The sequence below is a fragment of the Hyperoodon ampullatus genome (genome assembly GCF_949752795.1).
Source record: "Hyperoodon ampullatus genome assembly, chromosome: 2".
Lineage (NCBI taxonomy): Eukaryota > Metazoa > Chordata > Mammalia > Artiodactyla > Ziphiidae > Hyperoodon > Hyperoodon ampullatus.
In genome coordinates, this window is record NC_136915.1 from 59,024,758 (window position 1) to 59,050,685 (window position 25,928).

The window sequence follows — 25,928 nt, forward strand, 5'->3', positions numbered from 1 at the left end:
TCATGAGCCATTTGGAATACTTCATATGAAATTTACTCCCCCCCAACTTTTTCATTTTGATAGAATTTAAACCAAGATGCTTATTTACAACAAGATCAACATGGTTAGATGGTTCTTAAATCTGCTCTTGTAGATGTTGTAGAAATTACCTACATTTTTTGCACCAAATCTGATGAATCTAAAGTCTGTGTAAGGGTATTTTAAAATACGTTTAAAGGGGAGAAGGCGCAGATTCAAAGCCCTGTTTTGTACCAGTTTAGATGGTTTCCCTTTTAGCACTTATAGATGAACAAAGACCTGTTCCCTATCTTCAGAGAGCTCACAGTGCACCCACGGAGACGGAAAAGTACACAAAAGTGATATGTAAGTGCTATAATCAAGGACTGACACCTACTATTGCATTGGGCAACCAGAAATCATTGGCAAATCCACAAGTGCCATTTCTAGAGAGTGGTAGAGGGCAGTAGGTTGAGGAGGAGGGAAAAAGAAAGCAGAGAGGCTCCACATCAGCAAAAGGAGGATGGAGTTCCGAGACGTCTTCTGTCACGGCCCCTAACAGCACAAGCAGGGTGCAGTAGGAACACTTTGCCTGCCTGGGCAGGCGAACGGGGTAGCCCTGGGGCGGGGCATCTGCGTTCCCCAGGTGATTTGGGTATACAGCCACTCCTCTGGAAGTTTGTTGATACTGCCATGTGCACTGCTCTACGGGCACACACATTCTACTTATCACTTGGCTGTTTTTGCCAACATGAGGGCAGAAGCCATGGCAGTTAGCTCACCATTGTCTCCCCCTTACCTATAATACAGCCAAGCACCCAGTAGGTGCTTAATAAAAATAGTATTTTTTGAATAACAAATGGGTGAATACTGCCCTGGGCTTTGTCAAACCAATGCAGATGTTTAGATAAAAGCTGATTTCCAGGAGCCATGCAGCTGTTTTGCTTGGTACCACTTGACCTTCTTACTGGTGACCTTTCAGATGATTGGCAACCATCACATCTCCCTAAACTGGTGCCTTTGTCATTAAACCACCTTAAACCTAAAGTTTCAGATCCAAGAACTGAATGGCCTCCTTTATCTCTGCCAGAGATCACAGCCCAGACAAGGCAGCAGAACCAGTATTTCCTGCATGACTTCTTTCTTCCTTTACTCAACTCAACCTATTTGCCAACCAAACTGCTGACACTATCACCCTCCTCTTGGCTTCCCCCATAGTTTCTATTTTTATTCTTCACATATACACATGTGCATGTATCTGTGTTTGCGTGTAAACTTTTTTGGCCCAGCAAATCATTCAAACTCCTTCCCTTGTGTTCCAACGGCTCATTCACTCCTGGAGTTAAGGATGCCCTAACACAGTTGGATGACTGACTCCCTGATGCTCGCCTATGCTTTGCTGCAGCAAGATGAGCAGAAAGTCTCTCCCAAATTATTTTTTTAGTCCCCTGCCTTGGGAATAAGAGACATTTTAGTGTAATCATATAGCTGAAGTCTGTGCAAGCAATTTCATCAGGTTAAAGTAGGCTTGGGAATTTTCCACATGGTACTTTTTCTCAAAAGGATGTAAAATATAGAAATTGCTCTGATAGTCACAGCTGTTAAATGATCTGCTCAGGCCTCAGCTCCTTTGGGTGGAGTGGATGCAATAATACAGGGTTCCATCTTGCTGGTCACACATAGTAAGTAGGGGTGAGTGAGTGTAAGGGGTCTGTTTTCCCTACTAGATGGTGAAGTCTTTGAGGCAGATTCTGTGCCTTGGTGCCTTGTCCAGGGCAGACACTCAATAAATATGTGTGACTGTTGAAATAAATTCAGCAAACAGGGTCAAAATCTGACTTGCCCTGGGGTTTGTGAGACAGTAAATAATGTTGAGGCACAAAGTGCTGAGTTCTTCTAGTTTCCACTTTGATCACCAGCACACACACAAGTCTGCTGAGCAAACCAGTAGGCTACACCTGTCAAAGTTCTTGCCTCGATTTTACAGCCCCCCTCAGTTTTTGAGAGGTCACTCCAAAACTCACACCCAGCAGATCCCTGGAGGAGGAGACTGCCTATTTACTAAAGGCTACCGATATTCATGTCTCTTGGAGGAAAAAAACAGCATAAACACATTGCTCAAAAACCAAAATCTTACTTGCTGAGAACCTGCAGGGGTGTTAAAGCATAAAGAACTGACAGTCTAGCCTTAAACTACCAAAATAAATCTAAGTACCATTGCTCTTATTTTTTAGATTTTATGTCAAATTGAAGCAGATCAATGATTAAACTCACTAAGACCAGTACCCAGAACTTACCAAAAAATAAAAGAGGAAGTCAGGTTTAATAAATGTTATTAAATGTCTATTTCATTAATTGCTAAACTTAGCTTGCTTAAAAATTCCATTGAAAATAATTTGTACATTTAATTTCCTCCCCAGGAGTTCTCAAATATACCTGATAAATGTTGGAAACATTATAGTCATAGGAAATAAAAGAGGTTACTACAGCTAAATAGTTTCAAAAGCAAAATAATAAAAATTCTTTGAAAAGATTTTACCACAGAAAAAAATGTAATTCTTCTGATATGCTGTGAAGTGGTGCCTTCATAAATGACAGTGCCTAGGGCCTTTTAAAGTATTAGGTATTAATGAATTAGGACTACTTCAAAGCAGAAATGTGCTTTTCTCTTTCAAATTAAATGAAGCATTAACAAGTAAAAATGAGTAAGAGCCCACATTCAGATATTTCCTTTAATTTGTGCCTTAACCTTTATATTTATCTTCCTTTCAGAAATTCCCTATAGGGTCTCCCCAAATTCTCATCCCATAGACAGCCTGCGGCCCAGAGTGACATACATTCTATGGATGACAGCTCTGACAGCTTCTGGTGAAAGCCCCCAAGGAAATGAAAGAGAATTTTGTCTTCAAGGTAAGAACCACCCTTAGAGAGGGCAAGTCCACTGTGAATTCCTATATAGGAGTATACTCCCACTACTTGATATGGAGATTATCAGATTTTCTGTAATTCACTAATTACTTTCTTGCTGCTATACCTTTGCACTTGCTATTTCCTCTAACCAGAGTGCCCTACCATTACATTGTCTGCTTGGAGACAGTGTCTACTCATTTTTCTAAACTCAGCAAAAATGTTGCCCCCTCCAGAAAGCCTTCCCAAATGCACATCCATATTTCCTTCATAATGCGCTATACTTGACCCCTATTCAAAACTCTGAATCCAATAGGCAGGGACTAGTATCTGTTTAATCTCTATCATCAAGGTCTAGAATGGCACCCAGCACATAGTACTTGTTAAATAAATACCTGTTCAATGAATGATGAGAATAATCCCCAAAATAATACAGCTACTGCATATCAGATAGTTATGTGCCAGGCACTGTGTTAAGCTCTTTGAATACTGTATTAGTTTGGTGGGGCTCTTGTAACGAAGTACCACAAACTGAGTGACTTAAACAACAGAAATTCATTTCCTCGCAGTTCTGGAAGCTGGAAGTCTGAGATCAAGGTGTCAACAGAGTTGGCTTCCTCCAAGGGCTGTGAGAGAATCTGTTCCACGCCTCTCACCTCGCGACTGGGGGCAATCTTTGGCATTCCTTGGTTTCTAGATCTCTACCTTCATCTCACTTAGAGTTTTCCTTGTGTGTTTCTCTTTGTTCAAAATTCCCCTTTTTACAAGGATACCAGTCATATCAGACTAGGGACCACCCTACTCCAGCCTAACCTGTCTTAACTAATTACCTCTGCAATGACCCTATTTACAAATAAGGTCACTTTCTGAGGTACTGGAAGTTAGAACTTCAATATATGAATTTTGGGGGTGGGAGGACACAATTCAACACATGTAACACATACGTTTACTCGTTTAATCCTGACCACAACCATGTAATGTGCCTGCTTTACACGCCTGTACCTGGCCATACTACCAGGCACTCAATATGAAATGAATAAAAGAATGAGAGATTATGATGCCTTTTTACAGGTGTGAGGTACAAAAAGATTACCCAAGGTCTTAGAGGTGGCAAGTGGCAGAACTACAAATCAGACACAGATTTGAGTTTCTTAAGTTAAATTTGAGTATGTGAAGAAGTGACCCAGTTAACATGGGTTTCTCTCCACTGGCTAAATTATGCTGTTCTCTCTGGCAGCGCCCGTTTGCATCTGCTCTAAGCATAAAACAAGCTGTTCTTGCTTTGTGACATGGAGTATCAAGTTAATCATTCAGGACTTTGTTGTTCTATGCCAGATACTCCTCCACTGGGAAAAGTGACAAGCCCTCTTCTCAAGCACTCCCATGAAAGTTAACTTGTGAGCAATTAATTGGACTAAGGACTCAGCATCTTTCTACTCCTGGTACTCCAGACTTGTCCCATCTGCCCAGAAAGAAAGGCAGATGCTAACGAAATGTCAGATTGTGCCGATTGTGTGGGGTGGTAACAAGGTTTCCTGCATTAACTCCCCTGTTCAGCCCTGGGAAAAGCCCCTCTCACAGGGGCTAGCAGGTCTCTGGCCGCTAGTGGCCCCTGGTCACCCTCCCTCCTACCCTGTTCTTCACTCTATCAGAAGAAGAATCTTTCTACAAGATCCCTGTTGCTGACATTCTACCTCCTGTTGCAACCCATCAGTGGTTCCCCACTGGCTGTCAAGATAGAATTTAAACTGCTTTGTTACCAAGCCCTGCACGACCTGGTCCTGTTCATCCATCTAGCTTTGTTGTCTGCCGCAAACTCATCATTCATACTGGAAAGCAAGACCAGGCTATTTGTGGTTGCTGAAGCACTCGCTCTTTCCTCCGTCCATGCTTGCTGTCTGTCTAGTCTGCACTTCCCTAACTTGTCCACTTAGCCAACTCCTAGCCATCCGACTCCAAACTTTTGACATCCTGCCTTTTGGGAAACCTTCCTGAGCTGTTCGTGAAGCCATTTCCCATGCTGTTCTCTGCGACACTGCTTTGTACATACTGTTTTTACATGTACCCCGTGGCATCATGGTTTACTGTTTACATGTTTACACATCTGTCTCCTGGACTATCTTCAGAGCCCATGTCCCATTCATCTGTGTATTACAGCACCTAACCTGGCCTGTTCCATGGTTTACACTCAATAAATGTTGGATGAATTAATGAAAAATTCCAACACATAGTGAAATATTTACATGTCTATAGGAAGGAATCATAACAATTTCAAAGACCCTAGGTAGACAGAGGGCTTATCCAATGGTTTGGTAAAATTAATAGCTACCATTTCTTGAGGCCTCCTCTGTTCAGATACATGGCTGTGCCCTTTAAATACACCATCTCTAATGTTCACAACAACCTGCAAGGTAGATGTCATCGTTCACCTTTTATAGATCAAGAATCTGAGGTCCACACATCAGTCAGTGGCAGAGATAGGACTAGAATCCAGGGCTCCCAGTTCACAACCAGTGCTTTGTATACCACACTCCCTTTCTTTCTGCATCTATTAGAGGAAGAATCCCTTGTAGGGCTGGAGCTCCTTCCTTGGAACCGTAGTATTGGCCCCTTTGGGCCCTGTCTTCCTTCCTTGATGGGCAAAAGAGAGTTGGCCTTGTTCCTGAGTCTAGCTATCCAGGAGCTGTGGGTAAAGCCCAGCGGGTTCACACAACAGTCAGCATTTAGAAATGTTCATTGATGATAACTCAGTCACAGGGTTTGCTAACTTTTCGTTTCAGGTAAAGCCAATTGGAGCACATTTGTGGCACCAAGCATTTGCATGGGTGTCATCATGGTGGGCGTTCTCTCAGTGCGTTGCTTCCGGCAAAAGTAAGTTCATTACGCCTGCCAACTTTGGTAAAATTTTTTTTTTCATATAATAGCTGTTGCTGCTATGGGTCAAAAAAATGGTTACTCTCCTACATCATTGGTAGCACACTAAATATATTCACCTTTTTGGGGTGACAGTGTATGTTTAGTTTTTTAAAATATTAAACATTTCACCTAGCAATTCCCATCTAAGTACATCATAGGTATACACAGATATTTAGTGGCAACTATGTTCACTGAAGTGTCGTTCATAGAAGGAAAACAATTTGAAGCAACCTAAATGCCTAACGATGTGGGATTGGTTAAATAAATCACAGTATATTTCATGCTATACAGCATACTATGCATTCATTAAAGATGTAGAAGAAAATTAAATGGTATGAATATTTGCTATATTACATTTTAAAAAGCAGGTTGCAAAACATGTACATTCATTTTTTAAAAATAGTGCATACACACGTGCCCACAGACACACAAGATATATTAGTTAGCATTAAATTTGGTTGTGTGTAACATAAAAATAATATGACAAATGAGCTAAGTTTCTCACCCAGGTAAAGTAAGTAAACTCAGGTAGTGGCTGGTGTAGGAGGTCCCCAGTCATCAGAGACCTAGGCTCCTTCTTTTTCTGCTTCACTGTCCCGACATTGGCTTTCATCATCAAGTTCACCTCATGGTCCAATGGCTGCAGGAACTATGGCCATCACGCCTGCATTCTACAACTACAGGGAGAAGGGAGGTGCCCACACCCACCTTTTCAAGACACATGAAGAAGTCACACATGGCACTTTAGGTTACCTCTCATTGGCCAGAATTTGGTGAGGCAAGGGAGGCTTAAAACTGTGGCCTTTTAGCTGGGCTCATTGTTGTCCCAGTAAATCAGTGTCCCCTTTCTAAGAAAGAGGGGAAAATGGGTATTGGACGGCAGTTAATACTCTCTGCTCCAAGGACATACACTAAAATATTAATGGTGGTTATGACAGGGGATAGAATCATAGCGCTTTTAGTTCTATTTAACTGTATTTCCTAAAACTTCTTTAAACATGTATTATTTGGTAATGAGAATTTTTTAAATGAGTTAGTTATTCAATAGTTTTCTTCAGATGTTGTGTAATGTAGGAGAAGAGGTCAAAATAAAACTAGCTCAAAGTCATTCTACTAGTCATTGAAACTGTCTGAAAGGTTTTCCATTTATTGAAGCTCTCCCATATGTGATAGATACTTCAAAGCAGAGCTCTCTTTAGGTAGACTTAGAAAAAGTTGAACTCAAAGAGTCAACTAGGATCACATGCATCCTCTCTTCAGGGAAATAGTATCAGTTAGGGTGGAGGCTTCTGCTGTTAAAGAAAAAAAAAGAGCCCCCAAATATAGTGGCTTTAACAAAATAGCTCATTCTTCTCCCATATAATAGCTCTAAGGTGTGTCATCCAGATTGGTTGGCAGCTCTGCTCCACACTGTCATTTAGGGATCCAATTGTCTTCCACTTTATTGGCCCACCATCCCTTGGGTACTTTCCTCATCTGCATGATCTATACTAGGTCACAGGTACCTCTGCTCACATTTCTTTGGAAAAAACCTAGTCACATGGCCTCATCTCTTGTTTCAAAGGTTTGAACATGTCCCAGAAGCTTACTTTTCTTATTAAACAAAGTGTGTTAAAGCCAAGTCTTTAAAAATGCTTCATATTGGTCTTGAATTTTTTTAAAAAATAGTCAAAATAGTTAAGTCATATGCATATGAGAAACATTTTTAGGATTTTTTCTTCCACATAAACTCATTTTAAAATATTTTCAAAAACCCAGAGGTGTGGTAAGAAGAAATAAAAAGACCCTCTGATCACCGAATACAACTACTTTAATAGTTTAGATATTTCCATATTGGTATTTTTTCCTTGGCTTTTTTTTTTTTACTTGGTTATGTCCAAGCTGCTTATACCACCTGTATCCCATTTTACTCTGTTTTCATTACAAGCTCTTTATAAACATTCTAATTTACTAAATATAAATAGTAATCTCCCCAAGGGTATTGACCATGTCCTCTTGTTTGCTGTTTTATCCCCAGCATGTGGCACTGTGCTGGTCATACATTAAGGATTCAATCAACATTTGTTGAGTACTTGGCTGCTTAGTGATAGCTAAACATTACACCGAGCAAAAGTTCCATAGTTTATTTAGCAAACCCTACATGGTTGCACCATGAGTCTTTACCATCTATCCAAACTTCACAGAAAACTAGTCCAGACTTGGATGATACATCATCTTTCTCCTGCAGTGTTTACATTTTACTCATTTGCATACCCCTACACTGAAGTCACTGCACTAAGAACCTGTGCTTCCATGCCACTGTGTGCCCACTTAACCAATGTCACTGTTTTCTTTACCTGCAGGGTATTTGTTCTTCTTTTGGCCCTCAGACCTCAGTGGTGTAGCAAAGAAATTCCAGACCCAGCGAATAGCACTTGGGCCAAGAAATATCCCATTGTGGAGGTAAGGTATAAAGCCTTAGTGGTCAGTTGATGGGGTTCTGGTGATCAGTACATCTAAATCTTTCATTGTAGTTACAGGGAAACCTCGGTGTTTAGATCCTATGGATAAGCTGCTTATCACGAGTGCTAGGTTACCATCTGAGTCATCACTCCCATGCACAGAAATTTTCTGAAGCTTGTGACCAAGACTAAAAGACCCCTAAGTAACTTTTCATTCCTCTCTATGCCTTCTGTTCCTCTCCTCACCTCAGCTCACTTCAAAAGAAATTTAAAAAGCAAATATATTTGCCAAGCACTAGCCTGAGCATTGGCTCATCCAAATTCAAGAGCACTGAAGCTTTACTGTGATGTTCCCCGTCCTGTGTGAGCACAGAACAGACAAATAGAGCCCAGACTATTTTGGCCTTGGCAGGAAGCCAGTAAGTCATTCCGTTGTGTAAGGAAAAGGTTTTAAGGCAGGAGAGGTTGCTCAGCTGGCAGATGAGAGTGCTGGGAGTAAAGGACACGCAGGGAGCGGCTGCCACACAGTCCTAGGAGGGAAGAGCAGCTCACAGCGGGCAGCAGGGTCTGTCTCTGATGGAGGGTCTTGAAGTTGAAGGCATCTGAACGTGGAGCAAGACTGTGCACTGAAGGGGAGCAAAGGGGAGGAGAGGGGTGCCCACATTCTTCCCATCACCCGGTGCCTCGGCAGCCCCGCACTCTCATGTCATATAGCCCTCCTCCTCCAAGATTCTTCTCTTCAGCCACCCCTGCATCATCCAGAAGCCAGTGGTACCAGCCGCCTCTCAGAGAAAGAGCTGGTCCCAGCCATGTCTGCCTCCATAGGAAGTTAAGTCACCGCAGTTTAATGCCTTTGAAATAAGGCCACCTCTGCCACTTACTATGTCAATGACCCTTGAGCGCTTGCCCGATGACATGAGCCTTAGTTTCATCCTCCGTAAAATAGGAATTGACAATCTCTCTCATATATATTGTTGTGAAGACTAAGTAAGATGCCATGTAAAGCACATGGGTCATACAAGGCAAAGATCATTCATTTTCTTCCCAGGAAGATTTATACTTGAAGTCTCCTCTCTCTATTGAGGAGTTTTGTCACTGTTAAGTTACAGTAGCAAGAACAGTATAATAATAACAGTATATGTATGTGCGTGTGTATGTCATATATATGATAGACGTTTGATATATATTTGATTATACATGACATATAATTATGATATACAACAGTATTACGTAATAATATATTTATGTTTATATATACACATAACATACCTTACTTTCTATATGCCAGGCACTTTAAAAATTTTTTTCATGCATTAACACCTAATCTGTACAACAGCTTTATGAGATTGTAATATTATTATCCCCATTTTTCAGGTGAGGAAAGTGAGGGACAGAGGACTCAGTAACTTGCCCAATGTTAGTCAGCTAGTAGGTAGACCCTGGGTCTACATACAAGCAGGATGTGCTGTCCTCCATTATACTATACGTTCTAAAAGACCTTAAGCACGGGGTGAGGGGGGTATTTCCAGCAGTCAAAACCTCTGAGCTGAACAGACTAACTCAAGAGGTGTTCACACACTGGGCCCTCACTTGGTGGCAATATTGTGATGACCTATGGGAAGGCACTCAATAAGGATGCCACCGCTAGTATTAGAGGGGATTCAGGTACCAGGAATTGAATCCACTGAGCTCTAAGATCTCTCTCTTCCAATGCTGAGATTCCACAGTCCCATGTCCTAAAAGCCTGAAATAGCACAGTGAGAAGCAGCTCTGGGTCAGTCGTGGACACCTGGCTCCCAAGCTGGTAGCTGTGGCATCATGGCCTCTATTTGCCACTGCCTGGGCATGAGGGGATACAGAGGCATGCAGAGCCACTGAAGAGCTCATAAAAGCCTAGAAGAGATGCTGAGAAAGACAAAGAGTTAGAGAAAGTAACACATGGAAAAAATAACAGAAATTGCCATACACATGCCTAAAGTTGTACAGTATGAGTATGTTCATTGCAGCATTATAAATAGAAGCCATAACGCGTAACCTGCCACCAGGGGGCTAGGTTAAACATTTGGGTATACCTGTACAACAGGATGTTATGCAACTACTAAAAAAATATGAGATCTATATGTGTCTAACATCTCTAATATATTTAAAAGTGAAAGAAAGCAAAGTTTGTACTAATTGTCTAAAGTGGGTTCTCATTTGTATAAAAAGATTATTTTATACACACACACACAGTCTCCAACATGTGCACAGGATATTTCTGGAAGCCTAAATATGAAACTGATAATGGTGGTTGCCTTTGGGGAGGCAGCTGTAGGCAATGAAGCCCACTTAATTTTTATTACAAATTCCCTTTGAACTTAAAAAATTTTTTTTACAAAACTATGTGCATATATTTCTTTTGCAAAAATAACCAGTAAATTAGAAAATTTAAAAAAATTAAACATGTCATCTATGATGGCCTTGTGGCAGCCTCAGAACCCCATGTCATTTGACCCTTGAAGGGGTAGACTGTTTTTAAAGACCCAAACTTCTCTCCTGGTGACAGGCTGGGGCAGACATCAGAAACACAATAGTCTTTCACCTCCAACAAAATGTGCTTTAAGTTCTCAGACTTTACATCCCCCTACCATTTCTTAAAATGTGGCTAAAAAGCCATGGGTCTTAAAGCTCTAGAGGAAAAGGCCCAATCATAAAGGGGATCACTGGGATGTTACCTATTTTGAGCTTGTAAAAGCTTAAAATAGTTTCCATGATGTACCTGAGTTATTAGTGGTCCAAGACGCCTTGCCCCAGGGCTTGTCAGCCAGGGGCGCTGCTTTGTAAAAGCTCTGAGGAACAGCCTCTATTGATACGGCCAGAGCTTTCAAGAAGGCAGAGCCTCGCACTGTGAAAACAACAAGGTGATCCTCATCCAGTGAGATCTCTTCCATAGCAGTGGTCTCAGCACTTTGGCAGCTGCCAGTCACGTTCCAAGCCAGACCAATGTGCCAGGGCCATTTTGCATAGCGATAGGAAAAGAGCAGGCTCCCGAAAGAAAAGTACACATGTACCCTTTTGGCTGCACAGGGCCCTTTGCAGAAGTCTACCCTAAGACAGCATCGTCATTCACTTTGGGGACAATTGCCATGCTCAAGGCAAGGGTGGGGACATCAGAGGCCAGTCCAGACCAAACCATTCTTGCACAACTTGGCATCTGACAGATGAGGGATCCAAAGGCCAGACAGGTAGACTGAGTTTTCCCAAGACGTAGAGTCTCAGAGTTGGGACTAGTCCTCAGGGTTTGCCCTGTCCTAATGCTATTTTTTGTTATCCTCCTTCTCCCTTAAGGCATGGTCCCTACTTGCAGATAGCTTACAGACATGTTAAAAAAAAAAAAAAAAAGTGACAGCATAAAGCTTCTTGTGCTAAGAACCTAACAGGTGGCTTCTTTGCTGCTGTAGGAATCCAGTGGAGGGAACAGTCACTAGGGGCTTCATGAAAGCAGGCTTTGGAGATCTGCTTCAGAAAGATCAAGCAGTCAGCATAAAACATAGTTTCAAGGACGTAAAGAGAGCCCAATAAAGCCTGTAAAAAGAAATGTTAATAAAGTGCTTGAACTTGACTCAGGAATCAGTAATAAGTCTGGAAAGGAAAGATATGACACTGAAGAGCTGGTAACCAATTAGATGTTGAGAAACACAAAGCAAGAAAAGTAACAACTGAAATTAGCTGTAGGGAAGAAAGGATGAACATCATTTCCAAAAAAGTTATTCCAGAGGGGTCTTTCTTAAGAGCATAACTGACAAGGATATTACCCTGCCAAAAAACCTTTAGTAGTTGTATCAAAGCCCAAACTCTTTAGCATCCCATAAAAGTCCCTTCAACATGTGACCTCCTTCTATTTCTGAAGCCTCAGTGTGCCTGTCCTAGGAAAGAACTAGCAGGTTCCAGAATAGACCAATTCTCCTTGCCCACCACCTCCTTACCTGGAAAATACTATACATCTCTCAGGATTCAGCTCTAGTGTGACCCTTTTAAAGTCTTCTGTGCCTCATCCCCAGACAGATGCAAGCTCAGCCCTTCCTTTGCAACCCCCGTACCCTCTCTGCTAGAGGAAAAGCAGCTGGTGCAGTTTGACTCACCAGAAACAAGTCTAGTTGAAGGTTGAGCAGGGTAGCGAATCGCTCACTGGCTGGGGTTGAGAGGAGTCCACGGCTCCTGCCTGTCTGCCTCCCCAGCAATGTTAACTGCTTCTCTTACCTCACAAAGTAAAGGCCCACAGTGTTTCGCCTCGAGCTGACTAGGCAGTGCAGGCTGCCAGGCCTTTTGGAACCCTGCAGCAGTCGGTCGTCACGGCTACTTACTCAACATAGCCACATGAGCTTCTTCCTCCCCTTTCTCAGGAGAATACGCAGCTGACCTTGGATAGGCTCCTGACAGACGGGTCCACTCCCGAGGAACCTGAGCCCCTGGTCATCAAGAAAGTCCTTCACCAAGTGACCCCAACCTTCAGACGTTCCCATCACCCCAACTGGCCAGAAAAGGGACAAGGAGTCCAAGGTCACTATACCTCTGAGGAAGACACAGGATACAGTGCCTCGAGCCCCCCACCTCCGAGAGCTCTCACAGCAGAGACAGGACAAGGGGTGGATCTGTACAAGGTGCTGGGGAGCAAGGGCCCCGACTCAACGCCGGGAAACCCAGCCAGCCCCTCGACAGTCCTCCCAGTGGACTACCTTCCTGCCCATGAGGGCTACTTACCCTCCAACATAGATTATCTCCCTTCACATGAGCCTCCCATAACTGACCCTCAGGAAGAACTGCCTCAGCACATCTCTCTTTCCATTTTCCCCTCGAGTTCCCTTCACCCACTCACCTTCTCCTGTGGTAAGAAGTTGACTCTGGATCAGTTAAAGATGGGGTGTGGCTCCCTCATGCTCTGAGTGGCAAAGCTTGAAGTTTGGAAAGTCGATGTGCCTCCAAGTGGCACAGCGTGCCCCATCTCCCCAGCCACCTGCTCCAGTGGTCGTTACGTCTGGGTGCTACCATCAGGTCTGGTTGCAGCTAGAGGGCAGGCAAGCCAACTCAGGGTGAATCTCATCTCAAGATACCTCATCTTGCCTTCTCCAGAGCCTTAAGATCACATCCTCTGCTGTGTGGACCTAGAGACTCCAATCTGGGTTCCTGCAACTTTCTTGGCTATGTTGGCCAGAAAGGAGAAAGGCAAGAGTGGAAACCAAAACTCTTACTAGCAATGGCAGACAGTCCAGAGGACCATTCATTCAACAACTATTTACTGTTGACCCTGAATAATATGTGTTTGAGCTGCATGGGTCCACCTATATGCAGATTTTTTAAAAATAATAAATTCTACAGTACTACATGATCCATTGCCGGATGAGCCCATGGATGCAGAACCACAGATGAGGAAGGCCAGCTAAAAGTTATATGCAGATTCTCAACTGCATGGGGGAGTCGGCACCCCAACCCCCACATTGTTTAAGGGTCAACTTATAAAGCAGCTAGTACAAACCAGGTCTTATGTCTAAATCAGTACCGTCCAATAGGCCTGAGATAGAAATGTTCTATGTATAGCTGCCCTGTTTGATCCAACAGATACTAACCACATTGGCCATTGATTACTTAGGGATGTATCTCTAGTATGACTGAGGAACTGACTTTTTACTGTAATTAAAATAGTCACATATGACACTTGGCCACTGTATTGGAGAGCACAACCCTAAATAATGGACATATTAGTGACAATTACTGGGTACCTTCAAAACAGATCGACCTAGTTTTACATATGCAGGCATAAAAGACCCCAGTGAACACCAATATAAAAGGGCTCCCAAGATGGTCATGGTTGTCCTTATTTGTAGAAGCCTAAGAATGTACCTTTTCCTTAGTTTTGCTTATTTGTTTTCTTTTGCCTTCACCCTTTTTCAGTGAAAGCAGCTTGACGGTGGAAAGCTACTGCTAAACCCACTGTAGAACCCTGGGCAAGCAGCCTCCCCTCTCTGAAATCCAATGTCTTGTAAAAGAGTGGGCCAAAGCTTCTCTGACCCCTTGTGTTTCCTCTTCTTTCTGCTGCAGCTGATACTGCCTTTAGGACCAGGGCTACCTCAGGGTCTAAGACCAAACTGCCTAGATTGCACTCATAAGTTGTCCCTTCTGAAGGCATCCTGCTTTCCTTCCTCAGGAAAAGTCTTGAGCTGGTCCTCAGACAGTTCAAGTTGAGCACGGAAGATAATTCTCTTTTCCCCAGCATGAACTTGGAAAACTTTAAAGATGTGCCCTCTGGCTTATCATCCTCCCTTCACCCATCACTGCCTCTATCCCTTAACTATAGGCATTTCTGCTAAGCTGATAGAGAAGAATCTTTGTCTAAATGCTAATAGTACTCTTTGCAAACGAATGGGATTGAAAGGTCCAGGAACCTTTTTCTTAAATCCCTGTCAAGCCTGGGTCCTACACCCTACCACCATCCCACCCAAACACTGGAGCTGAGGTGGCTTTGGTTTACCAGATGTCCCTCAGAGCTCTAGAAATTGAAATGAGCATTTGCTCTGTTTGTTCATGTTTAACACTTCATCCATACCTCCTGCTATTCCAGACTAACACGTTTAGTTCTTCCAGGCTTTATTTGAAAAGCTTAAGCTTCTTCCTTACATCTCCATTCTACTCTATTTAGCTGCTGTGTAGCACCCCCATACCATGGTTCCCTGCATCTCAGCAGCTTCAGTACTGGCTTGTCTGCACCCAGTATGGGGAGCCCCTTGACTGTTTGCAATGGGCCATGACAAATCTGCCACCTCAGAAGCAGGCCAACGGATCACCTCTTGACAAAAAGAGCTAACTTTTCTTTCTTGCAATACCTGCTTTTCCTATATTTACTTTCCTTTTGATTACCTGATAGCCATCTTAGTCACTCTTCCCCTACCCCGGGGGTCCCCAACCCCCAGGCCATGGACCGCTACCGGCCCATGGCCTCTTAGGAACCGGGTCGCACAGCAGGAGGTGAGCAGTGGGCGAGCGAGCAAAGCTTCATCTGTATTTACAGCCGCTCCCCATCGCTGGCATTACCGCCAGAGCTCCGCCTCCTGTTAGATCAGTGGCGGCATTAGATTCTCATTGGAGCGCAAATCCTACTGTGAACTGAGCGTGCGAGAGATCTAGGTTGCGCGCTCCTTATGAGAATCTAATGCCTGATGATCTGAGGTGGAGCTGAGGCAGTGATGCTAGCTCTGGGGAGCGTCTGCAAATACAGATTATCATTAGCAGAGAGATTTGACTGCACAGAGACCATAATAAATCAACTGCTTGCAGACTCATATCAAAACCCCATCAGTGAGCGGCAAGTGAAAACAAGCTCAGGGCTCCCACTGATTCTGCATTATGGTGAGTTGTATAATTATTTCATTATATATCACAATGTAATAATCATGGAAATAAAGTGCACAATAAATGTAATGCGCTTCAATCATCCCGAAACCATCCCCCCTCCCCCCACCCTACCCCCGTCCATGGAAAAACTGTCTTCCACGAAACCAGTCCCTGGTGCCAAAAAGGTTGGGGACCGCTGCCCCACCCTTTTGGCCTCAACACACAGGTCCCAGTCTCCCTTTTACCCTCCACACCTTTTCCCCTCCCTTAAAGCTCCAGGTGGTACTGCAGTCACTTGCTTTCCTAAAAGGTGAAAAAAAATTCTTTTTAAAGGGAGAGTTCCTTGACCCCTAAAGGCTCCAAGGATGCAGAGGCCTCCTCAGTGCTCCCCTAGCATGATGCACTTACTTCCTCTAGTGGACTGTAAATAGCTGGAAAGCAGGAACCATGGCAATCTCCAGCACCATGCCTGGTCCATAGCAGGCTATCAATAAAAAGTAAAAGATGTCTTCTGCCACCACTTCCACCTTGTTTCTTCTATTCAGAAGCCAGTCCAGCTGTGCCTGCTTCCTCTTTACTGAGACAATGCATTTGCTTGTAATCTCTTCATTCCCAACCCCCATTCTATCCTACCGTTTATTGACAGCACTACTGTAATACATGTAGCAGTTTCTTATATTAAAAACATATTTGAACATGCCTTTGGCTGCTCACTCTGCCAGATAAAATGTCCTCTTTCTGTGAATGACAGGATAGATAACCTCATTCTGCCCTTGCCCCAAAGAGTTTTTATAATCTCCCTTCCTGCCCACACACAGTCAAAATCCCAAATCAGATTGCCTAGTTTACCAGGACTAGGTAGAGCTCACTAATATTCATATAGCCAGGTTTCATTCCTCTGGAAAATTAGCAACTCTTTAAATCCACTCTCCTTATATCCAGAAGCCAACCCAGAAATCTCTGCTCTATTGAAAAACATCAAATTCCTTAATTCTCTGGGACCTAAATACTACTAATAGAGTCCAAGTTCATTCTCAATGAATTCACGGGAATCTCTACCAATTCCTGTGTACAGATCATTACCCTGAATTAACAGGGCCCTCTTTTCCAGAAGCCAGAAATTCTATTTCCTGGGCCTCTGTTTTCCTTATAGGCAATAGGAAAGCCAAACTGGTGTCATCTAGTTCTTTCCCTTTAGCGCCTTTTCCCCTCCACCCTGTCCCAATTTCTCAGTTTCCATTAATAGCCTACAGCTGCAACTCTCCAATTCCCAGAGGCCAGTGAAAGAAATGCCAAACTAGGCACATTCTATTCTAGTCAATACCCCCTGTTTGATTCTTGGTTTTCTCCATCAAGCTCTTTTTCTTTCACCTGACATAGTTGTCATCTGTCCCAGTATCACTGCTCAGGCCCTCCAAAGGAGCCCTGTTTTTCTCTTCCTAGCCTGCAGGACACAAAGACATTCACATTATCCACCCTTATGAAAGGCTAATAGGCGAACCCTCAAATTAATCACTCTCTAGAATAAAGGAAATCAGAAAGGCCTCTTCTTCACCCTAAAAGAAAAAAAAAAAAAAAAGATAAGCAATTTAATCAATTGGCCAACTGATGATGGAAAGAAACAAGTCATATTTTTACATCACAGCCTACATGGGAATAAATTTCCAATTAAAACTTTGCAAAACACACACACCAAGTTAGATAAAAGTATTTGCAAGATATGCCAAGATAATTTACTTAATAAGGCACTCTTACGGATCGATATGAAAAAAGCCAACACTTCAAAAAAAAATGGAATGAGCAACTCATAAAATACATATAAAATGTATTAAGCATGAAATAAGCATGAAAAAAAACCCAGCTGTAATCAAAGAAATAAAAATTGAGTACCATTTTTCCCTTACCAAATTAGCAACAGTAATGAAAAAATTAGCCACTATTAATTAGAGAACTGCGGTTGGCTACAGGAATGTTAGTTGGCTCTTTTCTGGAGGCACCTGGGCAATATTCAATAAAATTTGACTAGCAATGTAGACTAAAGAACAGTACAAATATCATAAAGTCTATAAAAGATTTATCACAGCATTGATTATAATGGGGAGAGGAACATAAATGCCCTTCAGTAGGGTCCTGGTTAAATCACGCATACAATGAAACACTGAATTTCATGGAGTCTAAGACGCCACCAATTTTAGGGGACACCTCATTACTTTGCTATGAATGGGGAAAAAATGCAAATTAAACTGTAATATGCCATTGATTGCTATGGTGCACACTTCCCCGCCCCCTCCACATAATTTTAACATGCCTGAAATTGGGATGCATCTTAGAATTGATGCAAAGCATACTATGCAGCCTTTAAAAAAACATAACGTTTGACATGGAAGTGGTTAAAACGGCTGAATACAATCATCTTTTATAAAGCAATACAAAAAAAATCTAAATATACACCAAAATGCTAAGTGACTACATCCAGCCACAGGTTTTTAAATTACACTTTTGCATTCCTTTCATCACAAGGGCTCATTACTCTTAGAAGTGGAGAGTCAATGAAATATAAAATATTACCAATTTCTTTCCAAAGACCTGAGACAGTGGGTCCTAAAGTCAGACACTAACCGCTTTCTTTTATGGCCCATGTCTTTCATCCTCCACCTCCTCTGTCTGGCACTTCCACCCTTAATACTCCTGTCAGAGGGTAGAAAAGACAAAGCAGCTTCCACACTAGGTGGGGGGGTGGGGGGTGGGGATGTTAGAGTAATAACTGAAGCAATGGATCAAAGTTTATGTAAAAAGCCAAATTTTGCCTTATTCCCATTCTAACAGCAATTGTTAATAATGATCAATGACCTCTAACACAGTACTTAATACATGCAGTTTTTAAGGGGTGTAAGGCGGTTCTCACCATGACTGGTTTAAGGTAGGTGTTATCTCCACTTTAGAGATGAGGAAACTGTGATACAAGTAACTTAACCAAAGTCACACAATTAGTCCCTGATACCAGTCTGGTTTTAGAGCATAATTTTCAACTACTTTAATTCTTTTCTGTGCGACTGCACAACAAATTTATATCAATTGGGGTTCCGACTGTAGTTGATTGTAACTGTGATTCCATAAAAATCTTTGAAGCTATTATTACTAGGTAACCAAAAACTGGCATCTCTGTACTTCTAAAGTTCTAGAGCCTTCTTGGTTGAGAAATCTACCCAAAAAGCATGACACCAGGACAAATCTGGCACTCCTGAATTTGTTATCTACCCAGCTAATCTAAATCCTACAAGGCACACTGTGTAGGCCACAGAAGGGAAATAACACTCCAGAGAAAGTCCATTATTTTAAGGAAATTGGTAAGTATTTAAAACTATGAATAAAAACATTATGCCTTTCAAACAGAAAATTAACCAGAGCAGTGTGTTCTCTCTTTAATTAAAATAACTATAACCCCATCCAACTTACCTGATTTTTTCCAAACATGGCTATTTCTTAAGTAAAAAGTAGGGCTGCATTTGACTCAATTGTGTTGCTTGTATGAACTGTTGAAACATAAACGCCTTTCCTTCATTCTAGGGTAATTAGCTCCACATTTTGTTAATCGTCCTTTCTTTTATTTACAAGTGGCAAAACCATTCTTAATTTGGCTCCGAGATTTCAATCGTATCTCCAAGAAACATACAAACCTATTATGTGCTACCTTGGGGTTCCTTTACATCAATTCTGGCCACTTTTCAATTTCCACAACTGTAAGGAATTATTCCACAGGAGACCTGGGCCTTGCCTAGGCAAGAGAATGTCAGGTGAGGCCCATAATACCTTTCCTTTTCCAATTTCAGATACTTTGCTACCCATAGGTAATTGGACCCAATGAAATACTATAAAAGCTGTTATGAGATTCTCAGGGACTAAGTTGTTTTCAAAGGCTCTGGGTTTTCACCAGAAAGGTAGAACACCCACAAGCCGAAAACATTTTCACAAGTTCAGAAAACTGCAAAAACATTCTTCTGAAATTGGATAAAAATTATTAGTAACAAAATACACTTGTTCCTTTAGGAAACAAAATCTAATTCACTTACTAAAACGTCAACTATGTATCTCCCTGCACATTAGCTGAGAATGTAGCCTGTGTTAACTTAGAGGGTTTTTCCTGTGCTGTCCAAAGCAAAGAGCCTGGAGACCCTCATCCCTAGCCAAAAAAAATCTCTCAAGGTGAAAACAGGATGTCACGAGAGTTCACTTAGAAGCAGAAATCTTACTTTACCCCATCACAAAGGGGGTTAAAAGACCATTTGCCTTTTCACAATACTGTAGAAAATACTGGTTTTCTAAGTTTTCTCTCCTTTCACTTCAACAACTGCATATGACTGGATTCCTTTGCATACCCATGAACACTCCCTTTAGACTCCCTCTGGTCTATGGCAGGATAGCTTTCAGAGCAGTTGTATAGATGGTTTTTAAAAGAAAAAAAAAACCCACTTTTGACATGCTTAAAATAGATAAAATAACTAGAAAGGATAATTAAGTCAGTAATTTCTCCAGCTACAGATACTCTTCAAACTTTTTCCTCTAAAAATCTGCAGTTATTTTTAAAGTTTAGTAACCCTTAAGTAGAAAGAAATTGATGATCCTGAAAAAAAGGTGGGGGGAACATCCATGCTTTGCTGTAATGAAGGTGCTGGTTATTGAAGTTCTTCAAGCAAATATTTTCACCTGGTATTATACAGCCTCCAAAGCACTTCTCTATTTCTGTCAACGTGACATCCAGCTCTACCATTTGACTCAAAATGCGGGGCTGAGTGGGGGTGGGCCAATCCAACTGTTCAATGTTAAACACTTTCATCTACTGGATTTTGTCGATACAGTGACAAAGTGCCACTCAGTCTTCAAGGGATACTGTTATGAACAAAACACAGTGGTCTGAAGCACACGCAATATACGTGGCTGGGTATGCCGATTTTCTTCGTATGATTAGTGACCAATGAACACCTGCATGAAAAGTAGTTTTATCCAATCCAGTCTTCCATGGCATATTTAAGAAGCTACTACAACTGTAGCACCTACGTGAAGCCTTGATAAACAAGTATACAAGATCAAGCTGAAACCAAATTATCTGTAGTTTTTAGGAAAAAGGTCTTCCTCTTTTACTGGGGAAAAAAATGTGGAAGCTTCACTGGAAATTCAGAATTTCCAGAGAAAAGACAAACCACTGTATCTCTAAACAGAAAGGTTTTCTGTGTTTAGTTCATTTCGCCAGTCATGTAAGCCTACACATTTTCAGCTATGAAATAGTGTTGGGGGGTGGGGAGGAATCTACCATCTTCGTTGATGTGTTTAGTCAACCCCTGGCAGCCTGAGCACTTTGACAAAATGTCTAAACATGTGCTCATCTAACTTTTGTCAGTATGGTTGCCAAACAAAGGAACATTTCACTATAGATTATTACACCCAAGGTGTGAAACAACGAATTCAACATGTAAAAGTTCCCATAATTTCTGACATTATTCATCAGCTAATAAAAAACTTGAGATCCAATCTGACAAAATTCTGGGCAATGTCAAGAACCAAGTTCAACTGCATCACTTTACACAAAATCTCCATTCTAGGTAGATGAAAACCTGTGCCATTTCTTCAAATTGAAGCTCTTTCTAGGTCTTAAAATCTGTAAGAGAAATCAACTACAATTGCAATTAAGGTGACAGTGTAAACTAGATACAGTGTATATTATACTATGTATTGTATATAGTGTAAATACTGTCCAAACTACTTCCCAAATAACTTCTCAGTTCTCCAAATAACAAAATCCTAAATATTCACTAGCCCTTTGCTTTTCACATTTCCATACCAGTAACACTAAAGCAGCTATTTAAGGAATAAAGCCACAGCAAGATCAGTTCAGAGCAATTCTCATCACTTTAGGTACTGTCTGTAAATAGTTTTTAAAAATCCATAATGAACCAGAATTGTCAGATTAGTTATCAGCAAGTATCTTTTATGTTTTCCAAGCACAAGACTTAGAATACACATTCAAGTGCCAGAATACACATTCAAGTGCAACAGAACTGTCATACCCTCCCCAATGGGCAACAAAAGGGACAAATGTTACTGATTTAACACTACCTATGTAATTAACATCTCCAATAAAAATATAATTTGGTAAATTATTTTCTAACTTGAACAGGCCGTTTCTCACCTTTTCTTTCCTTCCATTTCAAAGCAAACAACGGACTTCCAGTTATTTTGTAAGACAGAAGCGAACAACTGACTCCGTTATTTAAGACAGAAGTAGTGGCACAAAAGCTAGATTCTGCCCAGATAACCTCCTGATTAAGCTGAGAAATGCAGTCCTCAGAAGCCATTAATTCCCGCCCCAGTCAACCTATGGAGTTAGAGACATTGGTTTTCTTACCCATACAAAATATTCATAATTCTCATCTTATGGAAAAGTCAAAATTAGCACAACACAAGGATCTTAGCACTAAGTGGTAAGTGCCACTAAATGTGAAAAACTATAATCAGGTACTAAATATACTATTTTAGCAAATTTATACTTTCCTAACAGCTTTCAGAATTTGCAAGCTAAACAATTTTTTAAATAACAAGATCTTCTTTACTAAGAAGCTATCAAGTATCTTGCCCTTATTCTGATTAGAGGTAAGGGGTAAAAAAAATTTTTTTTTAATACTTCTAATTTCACAACTTCCCAGGAGGTAGGGTGATTTAATCTGTACCTGGAAGCAAACTTTTTTTTTTTTAAGAACTTATATGTTGACCTGAGAGTGATGGCTTAGATCAGGGGTCAGCAAACATTTTCTGTAAAGGACCAGATGTTTTAAGCTTTGTGGGCTACACACATCTTTATAGAATAAATTTTAATCCTTTTAAAATGTAGAAGCCATTCTTAGCTCAGGAGCCATACAAAAACAGGCCACAGGCTGAAATCTGTTGACCCCTGGCTTAGACATAGCACTTATTTAAATGATACTCATTTCCAATGTTAGTAATGATTTCAATAATTTATATCCTAATCACTTTCTGAAATTAAGCTTATCCTTTAGGTTACAACCTTTCCCTATATTACTGATCTAATGAATTTCTCTCAGCTTGACTTATTTCAATCACTTCTCCGTATTTGTCTAACTTAGATCAAGTAAGATTCTGAAGCTGAGAGAACATGTCATAGGTAAACCCAGGCTGAGCAAAAAATCACTGAGCCCAAATTTCTGGAAGCTGCTACTTAACATACAGCTCAATGTTAAAACCTGATAGTTTCACAATGTTTATAGATTATCTCACTAATTACTAGATCTGAAATTTTGACTAGGGATTTTACTGCCTTGTTACTACTGTAAAGCATTCTAGTCAGCACGTTCTGGGCTTTCTCCAGTGAACCTGGAGATGTGGCTTGTAAGTGTTCCGACTCCCTGAACATTTATTTACACGTTAATCTCAGCAGAATTACAAATGCCTGCGTTAGAATCTATTTTCTAAGCATTTATTTATTTTCTTTACAAAGTAGAACTACAGTCATCTGAGAGCCTGAGAATTTGCTTTACCGATTACTTCAACGTTGGGATACAGATGTCCATTAGTATACCTGATATGATCTTAAAGTCAAAATCATTCCAGTTCTAGTAGCTCCACATTTCTAAGTTTTTTTTTAGCCCTTTACTATTTGTTGGTTCTTTCCATATAATGCTAGTGCTCTTAAAAATATATTTTAAAAATCCAATATACCGTATTCAGACTTTCTATGCAACTCCCTAACGGCATAACAAAATTTTTCTATTTCAGGACAACCATCTATAGCAATTCGAAAAATAACACAATCAAAATGAATACTTAATATTCTCCCTCCACACCCACACCAACAAACCCCAAATGTATTTACAACTCGAGATATGTCCTGCCTCCACTTTTTAAATAAAACTGAGTAAACTTAGACGTATAGTGCCTAGCGACACACTTTAAAATCTTTCACAACTCCGCACAGGTCTCAAAACATTTAATTATAAAAAAAAGAGACCTTATCCCAATCATCAATGCAAACTGGAAACACGTTAATAAAAAATATAAGCTCTGGCATTATTTCCATTTAAAAGCATCAAGATAAAAGTTCATTAGAACATTCTATCAGCCACCAAAAAACAAACGACCCCCCGACATTCAGTATGGTTAACCTTCACACTCAAATTCACACTCAAAAACATGGTTTGCTAAAAAGAAATGCCAATTGTCTTGTCAGTCCTTGAAATTCATTTTACAAGAACTTTCTTTTTATAATAATTAAAATAGGTATCCCTCCCAAATGTTGACAGCCTAGTTTAATAAACACCCCACATAAACAAAACCTAAGTTTAAGGAGAAAAAAAGAAATATGAGCATTACCCTTGGGGGTGCACACATAGGTCAGAAAACACATGACGATAAATGGGCTCCTATTTGATTGTTTTTATGACTTTTAAGAAGTGAGCATGAAAATAAAATCTTTATTTTCAGTTATTACCCACCAATAAGAGAAAGTTAGGTTCACAGTTTTAGCTCTTGACACAAAGTGAACTAGGAGGCAAATTTACATCCATCAGATACAACTAATGGACCAACTTTTAAAATCCAGGCTATCTTGAAAGCTTGCAACATACCAGATATTGCTGTGTATTCTCTAGTGACAGAATGCCAGCAATGGCTGACAATGAGTAGAACTTGTGATGGGTTTTTAATAGCAGTGTTTTTTTATATGTTGCTAGAAATCAGGAGGTTTATAACACATTCATGTCCAGAAATGAGTTAAGATACTTCTAAGTCTAAACACACTTATGAGTGTGTTTAGGAGTGTGTATGTTGCAATCTCAAGAGGGGTAATAGTCCATAAGGACTAAATTAATACTTGCCTCTGGGTAGCAGGTATGTTTGTAAATATAAAATTATGTTAAACATTAGCACCAGTGCAGAACATGCTCAGCATCATAAGATCCAAAACACCAGCACAAGTTTATCCATCATTAAAAAAAACCAATTACCTCCTTCCTAAGATGTCAAACTAGTAGGTAACTAGGTTAATAAATCTAATCCCAATGAACAACTCTTGTACTGTACAATTTCTCATTTAGAAGTATAGGGGAGAACTAATCAGCTAAACAGACATTTTATGATTTAAAGTCTTAAATCATAAAGTATTTTAAAAACTGGACATTACCATACATAGATAGAAAATTACTAATAATAGTGATAAAAAGACCTTCAAAACTGTAAATAAAACCCCTTTCCTGTTTATCAATAAATGTTGCAGAAGACTTAAAAAAAAAGATCCTAGAAAGCCTGTTTATTGATTATTCTCTCCATGTACGTTTTAGTCAGTGGTGATGCTCTCGATCAAGAAATCCATTATTAACCTAATTTTCTAATGGAGGAAGAGGTAAAAGATACTTATCACTTTCTGTGGAATCTATCAACTTAAGACCAAAATGAATAGCAATATAGGAAATTCTGAAACAGTAAAATTTTTGGCTTGTATTTCATGGATGGTGCTGCTGTTCCAACCTTATAAAGTAAAGCTGTCTGCTTTCCAAATTCCAAAAATTAACATACCCCCCCCTTACCATACTAACCAGTGCCCTTTGGTTTCTTTAGAACAAGGGTTGAAGGGTTGATTATGGATGTACAATTTTGATTTGGGACCTTTCACACATACAAATCATACTGAGCGGCCACTTACTTTACAGAGCAGTTTAAATATTACGCATTAGCCAAATTAACTTCTTCCACCCACCCTACTGGAGGAGGAAAAACTCAACACCCATAAAACTACTTCACTTGACAGTATGTGTCTATCAACAATAAGTAGCTTAAACAACTTTCACCAGTAAGGTGTCTAGATTGGTTTTTAAAACAGGAAAGTGACATATTTAAAAAGTAAATGTAATTGAAATTGTGAATCAATTATAAATTGAACCTAATGAACCATGCAGGAGCAAGGGTTAATAAACCAATGTGCTTTGAATTTGTTCAAGTACTGATATTTCTGTATATAAAGATTTAGCATATATAACAGCTATCATGAGAAGTGAAAAAAGACCTTATCCCCAGAAATGAAAATATTAAAACTAAGTTAAAATACATAAAGTAGTTAGTATTCCACAGAGCATAAAATTTGACAATCAAAGTTTACATGTCCCAGTTGACCATGTGTGAAAATGCAAAGCAGGTATTAAAACTGCTATTATGTCCAATATTTAAAACCAGTTTGTAATAGGGGGAACATCTAAATCCTTAATTAAAAAACACAAATGAAGTGAAAGCTTTAAACTGGTA

At 40.5% G+C, this 25,928-nt stretch overlaps 1 protein-coding gene across 3 annotated transcripts in view; it reads left to right on the forward strand.

Moving 5' to 3' along the window:
- IL12RB2 (interleukin 12 receptor subunit beta 2) overlaps positions 1–13,183 on the forward strand; it is a gene marked incomplete at both ends in the record, with an annotated part of 71,101 nt that extends 57,918 nt beyond the window's left edge. For 2 of the 3 annotated variants that reach the window (XM_079697580.1, XM_079697582.1), the window contains 4 exons: positions 2,770–2,907; positions 5,685–5,775; positions 8,163–8,262; positions 12,644–13,183. In XM_079697580.1, coding sequence (XP_079553706.1) covers positions 2,770–2,907; positions 5,685–5,775; positions 8,163–8,262; positions 12,644–13,183 — 869 coding nt within the window. The remainder of the gene's footprint in view (positions 1–2,769; positions 2,908–5,684; positions 5,776–8,162; positions 8,263–12,643) is intronic. The other variant, XM_079697581.1, reaches the window with a different exon arrangement.
- Positions 13,184–25,928: the final 12,745 nt, after the last annotated feature.